The sequence below is a fragment of the Athene cunicularia genome (genome assembly GCF_003259725.1).
Source record: "Athene cunicularia isolate RWA chromosome 4 unlocalized genomic scaffold, athCun1 chr4_part2, whole genome shotgun sequence".
NCBI classification, from domain to species: domain Eukaryota; kingdom Metazoa; phylum Chordata; class Aves; order Strigiformes; family Strigidae; genus Athene; species Athene cunicularia.
Genome location: NW_020799099.1, coordinates 15,557,309 through 15,571,747, shown reverse-complemented (window position 1 = coordinate 15,571,747; position 14,439 = coordinate 15,557,309). Strand labels below are relative to the sequence as shown.

Here is a 14,439-nt window from a genome sequence, read left to right as displayed (position 1 = left end):
TTAAATGTCTTCTACAGATGGTAACAAGGTCTCTGATGCAACCTTGATGGAGGTTTTACTGATGAATGACTTTAAACTTGTTATCAACAACACAGCATACAGTGTGTCACCTCCTGTAAAAGGTAAGAGCAATGCTTAATAACTTTTACTATCTCACTTCATCTAGTGGAAGGCTTGGGAAGTTTCAGAAAACTGGAAGCTGTCTGGTGAAAGGAATTTCTCTGTTTTTTTTTTACCATTGGATGGTCCTGCTTTTTGGGGTTGGAGGTGGGAAGAGAATGAAGAAGGGTGGATGCTTGAAATATTTATGACAAACGTTTTCTTTTCAGATAAACTGAGTAGTGAGCATGCTACTGAAATGGAAGATATCAAATCCTTGGTTCACAGACTGTTTGTGGCTTTACATTTAGAAGATCACCAAATCCGGAAAGAGAGAGAATTGCTACAGAAACTGGACCATCTGAAAGAAGAGCTGCTGCCTCTTGAACAGGTTGGAAAGTGGGGTTACTTTTTTAAAAATCAGAAGCATTTCCTTTCATCCAGAGTAAGTCCTGTGATAGAATAAAAACATCATGAATGTCTAGGGTGTGTCTGTTTTGTTTGTTATGTAAAAGAGGGTAACTTCAAATACAATTCAAATTATTTTCAATTTAGTTGTTGTCCCTCCCGCTATGCACATTCCCTGGATAAAAACCACAACACCTGGAGAAAGCTGTCATGAACAAGCCTCAGCGTGGCTAGTATTGGAATTGAAAGTCCACTTAGTCACCTGTTGCTGTATGAGTTCTGAATACCCATTACAGAAAAAACAAGTGAGGTAGAAATCATCTGTGGCTTAGGTTAGGGTTTTCTGTTTCACCAAGGCAGCAAGGCAAATTGTTTGGATTAATGGTTGCCAGAATCCAAGAAGGCAAGGTATGAATGTTGATCTAGGGCAGGCTAAGCAAACCCAGCATGAGAGGAGGACACCAGAAAGCCTGACAAATTGTACAGACTTTTCCTTGGCTTGAGACCTGCTTTGTGAGGACCAGCCTCAGCATTAACCAGAGCTGCCTTGAATGGTAAATGGAAATCCAGTAGACATAAATTCCTAGTAGTGGGGAGATTAAAAGCAGCATTTCTTGATGCACAATAACCAGGAGATATGGTTGTCCTTGGATTTCAGTCCTTTTCTGTCTCAGCAGGGTAAATTGGTAAGAGGAGCTAGTAAAAGGATCTAGCCCAGCAAGAGAAAGCATAGTTGAGGGTCTGCTCGTCAGAGAAGCACTCATGTTTGCTTGCACAGGTTTCTATGTTTCTTTCCCTTAGATGAAAGCCAGAATCATGGACAGTGCAGGTGTAAAGACCTCCAGGCTTCTGTGGGTTGGCTTAGCTTTGATGTCAACGCAAGGGGGAGCGTTGGCGTGGCTCACGTGGTGGGTCTATTCATGGGACATCATGGAGCCGGTCACATACTTCATCACTTACGGGAGTGCCATGGCTTTCTATGCCTACTTTGTTCTTACTAAACAGGTAAGTTCTTGTTTTGTAAATGTCTGGAGTATTGTAAAGGAGGAAAACTGACTCTGAAAATCACAATGTTTGGGCTCTGAGGAAATTATAATTCAATAAGTAGTTTTACCACCAGATAGGGACTTGTTTGATCCCTAATGGGGCTGGATAGAATGTTACATTATGCAGAATCAAGTCAGGTACTGTTACACATGAACTGCAGACCAGCTACTGAGCATAACTGCTGTCTGTAAGATTTCATAACCTAGGCAATGAAAAGTGATGAAAGAAGTCTGCCCATTTATTTTAAAGTTTTGTAGATCACTTCAAATAGTAAACAACACCTTGCTCATTGCTGTAAAGGGTAGTAGTGCTGTGCCAGTCTGTGAACACTGCCTTACTGAATGGTAGCTTGCATTTGCTGGAGTTTATGTATAAACGGTGCAGGATACCAACGCATTTGGAACTCTGGCAGTTGCATTATTGAAATATACTTTATTTAGTGCCTGAAAAAATTACATTGCTTTGTTCCTCATAATCTTGACTGCTTTTCCTTGATGTTGAATAATGGAAGTAAATCTAGGACAGCTGAAATAGAGCAGGAAACAGGCATTGTTTAGAAGAAAAAAAAGTTTGCTGAGCAACTAAAAAACAGATCTTAACTGAGCTGCACAATACAGTTGTCCTGAGATCATGTAAGACTTTGAGAAATGTTTCCTTTTCCTGTTTTAGCTCTGTAATTTACAGCTTGATGTTGAACTTTCTGTGATGTAAAACTCTTTTGTTATGGAGGTATATGGAAGAGTAACCAACACTTCCTTCCACAATACCAGTGGGTCTATAAACCTCACGAAAAGTCAGCTTCCTATAGTGAAAATGGGAGATGTGTCTGTTTTTATGAAGAGCTGTCTCTGAATGCAAGTTTTATTCTTTCTCACTGATTTTTAAGAAGGACTAAGGCATCCTTACTTTTTGTATATGAGTAGAGATTACTACTTGGCTTTTTGGAACAGCTGCTGGCACCATTGCTTGAGGCTTTTAAATAAGTCTTGAAGAAATAGTAGCTGAACTTTCTCTGACTCCTTGGAGGTAGTGTCCATTGACTCAGACGGGTCCAGTCATGAAGATCACACTATGTCTTTATTATAATTGCAAATTCCTTTAGATGCAATAGAAGTTTCCTACCATGTGTTTAAAAGGCCCTTATAAGAGCATAACTTCTTATGTAGCCTCAGTAGAACATATGTGTGTGTTGAACTCGATAAATCTTCCTGAAACAGGCTGAATTTCTATTGAAAACTTATTTGTACAGATAGTCTTCTGATCTCTACCCAGTTTTCTTGCTAACCCCAAATATGTGCCCTGCTTTCTTCACCAGGACTACATTTATCCTGATGTTAAAGACAGGCAGTTTCTCCACTACTTCTATCGGAAATCCAAAACCCAGCATTTTAATGTGGAACGATATAACAAGCTCAAAGAAGACCTAGCAGAGGTATTTAAATACAGTTCCTAAATAATGTGGTAGCATCTGGCTTAAGACTTTTTCAGTAAACTCTCAGCTAACAGAAAGTTGATCTCATGGTTTGCTACTTACATTCAAAACAGTGTATTGCTTATCCGCCAGTTTCAGCTGTTCAGATAACCATACAATGTTTTCCATTGATGTATAAACCACTTCAGTAAGTCATCAGAATGAGAGATCTTCATGAATTTAATTTGAAACAAGTCAGTCAGTTTATCAGCCCTACACATCCATTTTTTGCATACTCTAATATGTTGCATTCTTGGCCATTTTCATAGAACAGCTGCACTGCTTTTGGAGACAGTGTGTTTGCTGCACTGCTGTGGTAACACAGTCTCCTCCCTTCATTGGAAGGCAACTGTCTTGCAGAGTTTAGCATTTGACATCTTAGTCCTGTTCCTTAGGTAAAAGTCTTAGATTTCCAGAACATGGGTGACTGGATGGAAAAGGTCATATTGTACGCCTAGGAGAAACGTTATGGTCTTCATGAAAAAGTGTAGCAGATCTCTTACTGCTCAGTTCTCATTACCCCATCCCATCTCACCCAGCCCTGTGTTCAATGCCTCATAGAAGAAAACTGAAATTAGCCCTAATTTTAGTTCAGGACCCATGGTTCAGGTTATCATTTCATGAGCCACATTTGACATCAGGCTACAGTTTGATGCTTTTTCAGTAGCCTGTGAGTATGAATGTTGTAATTGTAATGTCAGGAAAATAATACCTTGGGGTGTGGGTGGGCAGGGCACATGCTTCTCTCTGGAGACTGGCTGAATGACCTAAGCAGGCCTATAAATGTTCGGTGTCCTCCATTAAGACCTGAGAAAGGAAAACTACTGGGTGTGTGAAAGAGGAGGAGAAAAAGGAGGGCTGCAGGAGGATGAACTCTCATTCTTTCTTACACTGGCAGGCAGAAGAATCCCTGAGGCGTCTGCGCCAACCTCTGCACCTGAGGCTTCCAATCCAGGAAATCAATGACAAGGACTGACTTTGGTTTTGTATATATTAGAATTTCCCTTTCAAAGCTGACACAAACATTTAGTTACTCTATAGGAACTGGATATTTTTGACCACTATTGTTTTGAAAGTTGCAGTAAATATCTATAAAAATTATTTGGTCACCTGACTTGTTTGGTTTTGATTTTTTTTAACCCTATGAAGGAGCTGCTGAAGCACAATTCAAGGTATTTGTGTAATCCCATTAGTAAAATGGAGGCATTCTGCCTGCTAGTAAAATGACAGGCATGTTTTATAGAACAAGGGCTGTCTTTTTAGTACCATTTACTATAGCACAACAGTAGCTCATAGATTAACTTCTGCATTGCAAATTAAGAATTTTTTTTCCTGAAATTAGTTTCCTTTTTCCTATCTCTATGCATTGACTCTGCTGGTATAACACCACTGGTGGAGGTTAGACTTACATCTCAAGTAAGTTTTTTTAGTAAATATTGCTGGAAAAGTAAGATATATCAAACTTATTTACTATAAAATCATTTATGTTTGTGTTGCATTTTATTGAAAGAATTTATCAAAACATTCAAACATACATGATTATACAAAGCTTAAAAGTAAGCCACAGTAAGACTTAGTATCTGTGATTCAGAACATAGTATATGGAAAGATTTAACTAAAGCAGGAGTAAAACAATTATTTTATACCCAGGAAGGTGGATTAAGACACTTCTGTCAGTCTGAGTTCTCCATTGTCCTTCAGCACATGTATCAATAATGTAAAAAATAAATGTTTGCTTCTGCCGGAGTAATAACAGTCCCATGGTGAAATGTCCTGTGGTGACAAATGCACTATCACTTTTATGTACACAATGACAGAGTATGATGGCTGATCTCCCCTAGGGCCGAGGAGAGGAAGAGGCTGATCCAGCACCGAGGCCTGAAGTACGAAGGTTTGCATATTTTGTATTTTGCAGAGCTGCCTAGAGATGTACAGCAGTTGTGAGTCTAGCACCTTGAAATGATTTGCTTTAGCTTTAGAGATGTGTACAAGGCGAGCCTACCCAAAGTCAGCAAGCTGTACGTGGACTCATTTCATTACTGCTTGCTTTTCTCCCAAGAATGCAAAACACCAGCAAGCTGTAATTGTGCCCCAAACATAAATGATATGTAAGCAGAAAGAAGCCCTTTATCTATATTAATGCTAATTAAGTTCCTTTTTAGTGTTGAGAGAAAATTTTTAAAATGTCTAAAAAACTCAATAAATCCTCAAAAACTGGAAGGTGGATCCTGCTGTCCACAGATAAAAGATGCCCTACAAACATACTCCCTGTAAACTGTGCTCTTGAAGTAAAACAAGCCAATCTAATGCAACATTTGAAATATTTTGGAAATAGTAAAATGTGCCATGGTTAGATAGTAATCAAGCAAAAATCTTTTAAGAAAAAAAGTAACCCATTGTACCAGTTTCAATAAAATCTGAGCACCTCTTAGTAGTTTTGCACCAGTCAATTTTCCCGAAATTCCCTGAGATGAACAGAGCTGTAATACTAACTTTAAAATTGCGTTAAGATTATGTATACAAACGATAACGTTTGATGTCAGTGTTTTTGCAAATAATCTTGTAGAATATTAATCTCCTAAATTAAGATGGTGTATTTTTCACTTCTGCAGTGAGTACTAGTTACTGGTTGTCATTGTTAAGTAATAATTTACTTAGATTTTGGGTGAAAATACAATTTTTTAGTTAACATTGAGGCAAAACAAGGAATCTGTTTTTTTCCTATAGCATTAATGTCTCTGCATATATCCACTTTGCGATGAGATACTTTCCTGTTAACAACAGTAAGAAGCTCCGTGAACTCCAAGGAAGAGCCATGCTTTCCAAGTGTCTCACACAAATCTTGAATGTACCAGGAGCCATTTACAGTTTCACGATGAGAAAAGTAACCTATTGGTAGGACAGGAACATAAAATTATATCCCAATGTAAGCAGTGATGCCACCTGAAAAATATTCCTGAGAGTTACTGCTCACTAGCTGCATCCGTAAGGCATTACTAATGGGTGTAAATCTTACTTTGCCAATTACGTTATTTCACTGGAAACTGTAGATGGGAAATGGCTTTGAGATCACTTACAGTGCCATGAGGAGCACAGCTCAGGAACCGGTAGCTTACAGGATTGTTTCTGCACATTACAAGAGAGCGGATGGGACTGAGGACAAGATACATGGAGGACTGGAGAGGACAGCCATATAGTGCAGGGAAATTTATAAGCCACCGGAATCCTACAGTCCTGGAAGAGGGGAACGCTTGCTGTCAGCAGACAGCTCAGAGCAAGATTAATGAGAATGTTTCTCCTTGGCAAATTAACTGCAACCTTGACAGTTTACTTTCACTTTTTCCTTAACATGTGAGGCTCTTTCCCAGACAAGATGTCACTTATCAGACACGTAAAACAGATGACCTGGAACAGCACTCTTCCATTTGACTGCAAAATGAGAAAGTGTTCAAGCTGACAGAGTGAAGTATCAGACATGACTTGTAAAATATTAGAACTTACCTTGCGCCACAGAGTAGCACATGATAAAGTCTGCGCCAGCAGGCAGAGTATAGACACCAGCTGCATCCACTTCAGTCTCATTGACAATGGATTCATTGCTACTGTCTATTGAATCCTGAGCAATAACCGGATCATCATGTTTATCACCTCGACATGCCTGTTGGTGAGAAATATTGTTATGCTTTCACCACTGCCAAGCTCACCTATGTTAATATTATACTTCTGACACTATCAGAGGCGACTTCTGTTCAGTTAGGTGTTCCACATTACCATGAGTCTGAATTCCAGACCCACTTACTTCTCTATCAGTTAAAATACTGTTGACAAAGTCTAGTAAAAGCTTTGAGATGATCACAGAATCGCTGAGATTGGAAGGGACCTCTTGAGATCACCTAGCCCAACACCCCTAGCTAGAGCAGGCTGTCCAGGACTTTGTCCAGTCAGCCTTCAAGTATTGTCATAGATGGAGACTTCACAATCTCTCCAGTGACCTCTTCCAGTGTTTGACCACTCTCACAGTAAAAAAGTGTTTTCCTGTGTCGAGATGGAATTTCCTGTGTCGAGATGGAATATCTTTTAATTTGTGCCAGTTGCCTCTTGTCCTGTCACTGGACAGCACTGAAAAGAGCCTGGCTCCCTCTTTCCACCAGGTGTTTACAGCATTGGTAAGATTCCCCTGAGCCATCTCCAAGCTGAACGGTCTCAGTTCTCTCAGCCTCTCTCCTCGTATGAAGATGCTCCAGTCCCTTACTCATCTTTGTGGCCCTTTGCAGGACTCACTCTACTAAGTCTGTATTTTTCTTGGTGAACCCAGAACTGGACACAGTACTACAGATGTAGCTGTACCAGTGCTGAGTAGAGAGGAAGAATCACTTCCCTCAGGCCTGTTGGCAAGGCAGCATTGAATAAATGCTCTGAAGCACAGCTATAATCTGTATGCTGTTAAACTTCCATGCTTAGTTCAGTCTCAAATGTGTTAGTTGAGGGAGTGCTTTTGTGAGAACCCAGTAAGTGAGCTCAGTATTGTGTCAGTGTTTCAAAAAGGCTATACATGAAGGTTAAGAAGGTAACAACACGTTTAAAAGATACAAAGTAGGTAAGGAGCATTACTTAAGAACTATCACTAAAGAAACATGAAAATTTTCTTTCATTTACAGTGATGAAGTTTCATTCTTGCCATTTCCTCTGATTTCCAAAGGTACATGCTATGCCAGTAGTGCAGTAAAAGAACTCAGTTGATGAACTGAACTAAGTTAATTAGCTTTTTGATAAGTATATATTATGTTTCCAAGTATTACTTATAACTTAAAATTGAAATAGTAAATATTTTCCCCATCTTTGGCAACTGATTAAAAAAAAAGAATTCAAAGCTGAATGAGTCCTAATAAAAGATGAATTAACAACGTGCAGAGGACTTGTATCTAAGGAAGATTTCATTTGGAAAAAAAAAAAAAAGTAATTCTCAGAACTACTCTGTAAACTACTACAGTTACAGTCGGCTGAAGGCCAGGTTCTCCTGTGAGTTTGCTAATTGTAATCTGAATAAAGATGGGATAAAGCCCTGGGTAACCTGGTTTGACCCCATAATTGACTCTGCTTTGAAGAGGAGGCTGGACCAGAGACTTCCTGAGGTCCCTTCCAACTTACCCTGTGAACCAAGGAGTGAAACAAGAGGTTACATATGGGCTTTATTTGACTGGTTAGCACAAACAGTATTTTTGAGACAATGAAGCCTTAAACTGATTCTTTAAATTCTCTAAGAGATACCAAGTATTCATCATGGACAGAAAAGAAACAAAACAAAAAATCATCATCACCAACAAACCAAAAACCCCACCAAAACCCATGACAAAAAACAACTTCTATCAAGTAAAGAGACCTTCTGGAAGGAAAGAGGGAAGGGAAGGTTTGATTGCCTTCTACAGCCAAGCACAGGGCTGTGAGGTGTGAACAGTAGGAACTGAGTTGAGGCTGTATTCAACTTTCGCCAAAAAAAAAAAATAAAAATACTGTCTTCTCTGCCATTAAATATACACTGACAGTCAATCTAACATGGGCTTAATTTGGGTTGCTCTTCATAAAATTACTTCTTTAATAAGAAGTAATAATATTAACACTTGTGTACATAAAGGCTTTTTTTAAAAAGAAAACAATCCTTGTCTTAAATGTCTTTAAAGAACAGTTTTCCATACCTTATTTTTTTAAAGCTGTGAAAACTTGCCCTTGTGAAAAGACTGTATTGGAAAAACTGACTTCTGTATTACAAAAAGACATAGGTTAGTGTTAACTGCACTGAATTCAGAAACAGACACCTTACCTGAATGATAAATATCTTCGGTTTTCCTACCAGACTCTGGCATTTGTCTCCTCTGAACATGTCTGTGATTGCCTCAATTTTGATCTGAGCATCATATGCATAAACATGATCATTCTCACCGTGACTCAGGAACACACAAACAAAGCAGTCAGCGTTACTGTGGTCATCCTTAGAGGCTGAAATAGTCAAGTGGTGTTTAGATGACTGAACAGTGATATTCAGGTTTAAAAAACACTGTAATTTGTATAATTTAATCTCTGATCAGTCCTTTTTCAAATGAAGCCTGTTTTCAGATAGTGTAATACTGCAGAGATTTGAAGGTGCAATGATTCAACATGGCTGAAGGTAAGCACCATTAAAAGTAAAAAGAATGTTATTAACTTCTCCCAGTTGCAGGTACTTTCTTTCAGCTCTTAGTAACTTCATTAGTTCTCTCCACAGAAACTTCATTTGCACTGCAATAAAATAATCTGGAGTCTAACCCCTAAATCCTTTTAAGGTCAAGCAACTTCCTTGTGCATAAAAATTATTTTAAGTTAGATGAACAGAGAGAACAGAAGAAAATAAATCTGGAAATTCTGCTACAAATAGTTAGGCATTACCAATATATAGACTCCTACCTTCATAAATTTTCTGCAGCACATCTTCTGCTTTCAGATCATCAAAATGTCTGACTTCAAATCCAAGGTCTGTCAAACTATTGTTAAAACACATCAGTATTAGTAAAAATCTTGCTCAAATAACATGTCAGTTTCTACCAACTCAGTTTCTTTCCTTGTGAGAGAATGAATATTTGTGTTTATGCATTACTTATGAAAAAAACTACAAAAGTTTATTTTGAACTCAAACCGGTGTCAAGTGCAGGTGTAATACCTAAAGTTACTTGAAGGAGTTTGTCCTAAGAGAACTCTGGACTCACTGAAATCATAGAACTTGTGCCAGCAGTTTCTGTGACTTAAAGGAATGTGCCTTGAAGCTTTTTTATTATGGCTTTTTTTTGCCAAGGTTGCATAGGTGCTTACGTCTGCAAAATCTTTTGCTCTGTACTTAAAATGTACAGGAAACTGCTTACTTGACCATGATTTTTGAAGTTTAGCTTTTTAAGCTTCAGTAGAGAAACCAAGTTTCTTACCTGCGTTTCAGATTGTTTCTGTCTGCAAGAGTCCCACGTCTGTCTGTCAGCCTTAAATGCCAAAAGAAGTGCTCATGATTGAAGATTAATGCAATTCCTCTTCTTTGATGGTTCATTTTGTATTGCATTGCAGGATCAAATGTTCGTCTGTTGCCAGAGATGGAAAACATTCTTCATAAATGAGTTAATGGATAATTGAATTCTTTTCCTGTATTCCTGCTAGCTGAGATTTTTGTTTTAATTGACTAGAGACTTGGAGGATCTAATTTCAGAAGACAAGATCTCAAAATGTGCAGTATTTTAGGAAGAGCCTAAATTACTAGGCTCTTTTTGAAAAGCTTGGGAATGTTAAGTAATTCACTAAAAACAAGTGTTGGGTGTGTACTAGGCTCTATCAGGTAGGTTGAATAGTTTCTCTACAATGTGTTTTCATTTTCTCTTGTCAGGAGGCTGTCTCATTAGTAACACAGTAAGGCATGTAACAGTGCACTTTAGACTTGGCTCCAATTCTCCATGTTATGTATTTAGCTAAATACTGTTTTAACATAACTAGATAGCGCATATATACTTGGAATTGTAGCTGTCTGAGATTTGCTTCAGGTTCTTCTAACTAAACTGGGTGCTGCATCATAAGCAATAGACTATAAGCTGGTGATGAGGTGTTACGCATAGTGTATCTTTCAAAACAAATTTGTATTATTTACACTAAATAATGAAAACTGTGACAATACAATGGTTCATCTAAGATTTTTGTAACCAGCACAAAATCCTAAAGCTAAAGGACAGTGTTGTTCTGAAGGACAGACAAATGACCTACCCAGCTTCTAAGTAGAGGACTTCAAACTATCATGGCATCAAATGTATGGAGCACCTGTATGTTTGGAGCATTCAGCAATTTTGTTTTATGAGCATAACACAACATAGAAGTCTCTGACAGCATGCTATGGACCCAGAAGGTTGTTTCCAAGTGTTAGCATGGCTGTATTTCGAGAGACAAAATAGATAATCTTACTGCTTTTGTAGACAGAGTTATCTGTAGAAAACAGAAACTAAAATGCTTCTGGCAATAGACAAGGCCGGTGTCATATGTGCACAGAATGACAGTCCAGGTCATGCTGCCCTAGGACTAGCTCTAGTCAGAGCTGTCATTTTTGGCATGTTACTCTTTTTTTCCTGCTATGAAACGTTCAGTTTTGGTGCAATTGGTGGAAGAAGTTGCTTAGAATATTTGCCTGCAGATGTTATTTTAAGATGGCAGTTTCATCAGCAAAATGCTTTTGTTTCACTACAAAATGGCCAAAACTATCCATAAACTGTTTCTGCTTCTCCACTTGACTATGAGCAGCCCCTTCATAAAACAGCTTTTTCTAATATCTGCGTAAGAATTCAAACAGGGAACAGGAAATCTGGATGACTGTTCAAAGTCTGGGGGTTTCTACAATGTTGGCTGGATAACCAATAAGAAAAGTTAAGCGGGGTGCTTCATCACACTTCCCTCAGTTTGAACACTTAACATGATAAAATGCAAAGATGATAAACTTCAGCTCTGTAATTATGAATTCTATTTCACCACTACCAGAGTTTTTTTGGATTTTGGCAATTTATCTTCTTAAGATTCAGCTAGACATAGTACTAGTAGGGATTTTGGACAGTTAGGTCCCTGGATCCTGTGAATGACCATTAAAAGATGATTCCCTATATAGTTCTTCCTCTGCACAGCTGTATTCGCTGAGTGCATAAGGCAAAGGAATTTATCAGGCAAGTAGTTTACCTCTTCCAGGTCTAGATGATGTTTAAAGTGGAATAGGATAAACTAATGAAATCACTATCCTGTGGTCCCTTTACCTTCCTTCTAGAAGAATATATTCCTGTGCTACACTCTTATCACTTAACCTGCCCAACTGTTCCTTAGATTGTGATGGTATTTTTGCCACAGTCTCTGTACATTGTCTAACATAAAAGGAGTTCACTCCTAAAGAGTCCCTTCTGCATGCCTTCATGATTAAGGGTGGCTCTACATCTGATATAGCTAAAACTAGAAAAGTGTTCTGTAAGTGGGTGGAATCGAGTTGAATAATCGAGACATATTCTTAATAAAATCCAGAAAACCCTGCACTGCCTGAATGCCATGGGCCATCTCTCTGTCATTGCCATCAGAACTTTACCTTGTATCAAGTGCATCTACTTCTGTGATGTTCTGATTTCCATCTGTTAGAGAGATCAAACAGTGATTTAGCCACTAAATCATTCATTAAAAAGAAACAATTTGAACTTGTGCAACCAGCCTTAAAGTTTAGCTGTTAATATGAACCAAAAGCTCATTCACACATCAAGTAAGGAGGCATGCGGTTAAACAGATTCATCAGTATGTTTGCACCCACAGCTTTTGGAGGCTGTTCTTAAAGTTCTGACTCCCAATGGCCTGAATTTTAGGTGTTCAAGATGTGTATTTTGTATCTGTCTGTGTATCTGTATCTATATAGACATAATCAGACATCATGATTTTCTACGACTAGCTGGCTGTATTTCTTTGAACAGAGTCTCCAAGTCAGTAGTTACAATTTTACATAATCTAAAAATACACTGATGTTTATTTCAGGAATGTTGCTAATGCAAAGCTGAGCATTCTCTTTGAGGTTAGTAACAGTATGCATAGCTAACAACTGAGAAGATGCAAGATTTATAACTTTGCTGAACTATATAGACGTAAGTATCTCCAGTAACAGAATGCACATAAAGGTAATATTGTGGGAACAACAGGGAACATGTGTCTCTTGGGAGTGTGCAGAACTAATGACTTAAAAATGGCCAAAATATTTATTCGTTTCACTTAAGCATCTCAATGGGCTATAAAATCATAGCTCCTGCTCCCACTGGTGGAAACCAACTACCACATTATGAAAAATATATACTATACCTGTAGTGGTTAATGTAGGTCTGCTGTCCAACTGGATGTGGCCTGCAACTATAGGAGAAGACAGGTCACATATACGTGTATTTTACAAACTACTTTGGATACACAATACTACTTTTCACCTGTTTTTCACATGTGATTAAAGCCTTTTGCAAACAAACTAACATAGCCATGTATTAATAGAGGAGAAAAATTCATAAAGACATTATAATAAACTTTCAGAAATCCAGTCTTAAAAGCTTCTAAAGCCTATGTTGAACACGGTATCACAGGAGAGTAGGGGGTGGCTCAGAGGAAGTCACATGCTTCTAAGTGTTATTATTTAGATGTAAATTTCCTACTAGCAAATAATCCATCATGCTTTCAGGTGTTGAGTCTTACAGTTATCACTAGTAACCTGAACACACAAGAAGTTAGTTCAGTTTGCTCAAAACGTTAATATGTAGGTCAGACTAACGATAGAAGTGCTGAAAAATGAGTGTAGATAGAACATAGCAACACCACCTGTGCCTGTGACTCTTGATAATAGGAAGCCAGAGATATTTAAAAGTGCATCTGTATGTTTAAATTTACACTGTATTTTTGCTTTTGTACCTGAGATGTGCCTGATGCTTTTGCTTCAACTTAAGGGGGGGAGGGGAGGCAGGCAGTCAATCCATTCCCCCCGAAAATAACAGAACATAAAATGGTTACAGTCATCAAACTTTTACACAGAAAATGCTGTCATGTAGACACAGAAAGAACACAACTCCTGGGCCAAAGGAAACTCGGGAAGGATGGTTTTCTTTTAATCCTGTTTAGTCAGTTCTCAGGCTTTAGCTTTTCATCCCCACTGTCATATTGCAGTTTCATTCAAATAAACACAAATTACTATAATTTATGAAAAACTTTCCGCTTGTCTTACACTGCCTTGTTCTAAAACCAGATTGCTCTCAATTGAACTACTTACTTGTCCTAAATCTCATGAAGATGGGATTGTTTTAAAGTAATCAAAAATCAGGTATGCACTGGGTTACATTAGGATATGATGGCATCTTTCCTTGGATACATTTTAATCTCAATGGGTCTACCATTTGGGCCACTGGACGTGGGCACTTAGAAAATACCAGTAGCCAAATGGCACCAAAAAATGCGTGTGTAAGCCTGACAGCATTTCGGGAACCAACCCCCCATAGCTCGGCTGCTCCTCTCTCGTCCTGTTACACATCACCCTTCTTCCGGAACTTCGCCTGTGCGCGGTGCTTTCCCCTCTGGTTTTCCTCTGACAGAGCCTCGGGGCGGCGGGGGCCGGGCTCTCCGCCGTTAAACCCCCCCCTCCCGCAACAGTGGCGGGACTGGACGGGGACTTCAGGGGGTGCGGTGACCCTTGGCGCAAAACGACTTCCGCGATGGCTGCCGCCGCCGCGCCCTCCTTTCCCCCGCCGGCCACCTTTCCCGTTCCCCTCTTCCTCCTCCTCTGACAGGACCCCAAGCCCGCGCTCTCCCCGACCGCCGGCAGCGACCTGTGGGCAGCGCTCCCCGGGGGCGGCCCCGCTCCTCCTCGGCTGGGA

The 14,439-nt window shown here is 39.1% G+C and overlaps 2 protein-coding genes across 3 annotated transcripts in view; one reads left to right on the top strand and one right to left on the bottom strand.

The window, feature by feature from the left end:
• Positions 1 to 4,122, top strand: part of MCUB (mitochondrial calcium uniporter dominant negative beta subunit) — a 51,452-nt gene extending 47,330 nt beyond the window's left edge. For both annotated transcript variants that reach the window (XM_026847762.1, XM_026847763.1), the window contains exons 4-8: positions 18 to 122; positions 330 to 490; positions 1,309 to 1,512; positions 2,870 to 2,986; positions 3,924 to 4,122. In XM_026847762.1, the coding sequence (XP_026703563.1) occupies positions 18 to 122; positions 330 to 490; positions 1,309 to 1,512; positions 2,870 to 2,986; positions 3,924 to 4,001 (665 nt within the window). In that variant the 3' untranslated portion in view covers positions 4,002 to 4,122. The remainder of the gene's footprint in view (positions 1 to 17; positions 123 to 329; positions 491 to 1,308; positions 1,513 to 2,869; positions 2,987 to 3,923) is intronic.
• A 99-nt stretch (positions 4,123 to 4,221) lies between these two features.
• CASP6 (caspase 6) lies at positions 4,222 to 13,478 on the bottom strand. Its single transcript, XM_026847764.1, has 7 exons — positions 12,893 to 13,478; positions 12,141 to 12,183; positions 9,976 to 10,122; positions 9,464 to 9,540; positions 8,844 to 9,019; positions 6,527 to 6,683; positions 4,222 to 5,914 (listed from the first exon to the last, which is right to left on the bottom strand). The coding sequence occupies exons 3-7, from the start codon at positions 10,101 to 10,103 to the stop codon at positions 5,676 to 5,678; spliced, it is 777 nt and encodes a 258-aa protein (XP_026703565.1). The 5' UTR covers positions 10,104 to 10,122; positions 12,141 to 12,183; positions 12,893 to 13,478; the 3' UTR covers positions 4,222 to 5,675.
• Between the last annotated feature and the right edge of the window lie 961 nt (positions 13,479 to 14,439).

What these genes read in the sequence shown, in the direction of transcription:
- CASP6 (XM_026847764.1), bottom strand. Translation starts at nt 10,103, where the DNA reads ATGCAATACAAAATGAACCATCAAAGAAGAGGAATTGCATTAATCTTC. An exon ending in GCTGCAGAAAATTTATGAAG is followed by an intron (nt 9,020 to 9,463) that starts GTAGGAGTCTAT and finishes TGACTATTTCAG; the next exon opens with CCTCTAAGGATGACCACAGT. An exon ending in CGAAGATATTTATCATTCAG is followed by an intron (nt 6,684 to 8,843) that starts GTAAGGTGTCTG and finishes TCTCACCAACAG; the next exon opens with GCATGTCGAGGTGATAAACA.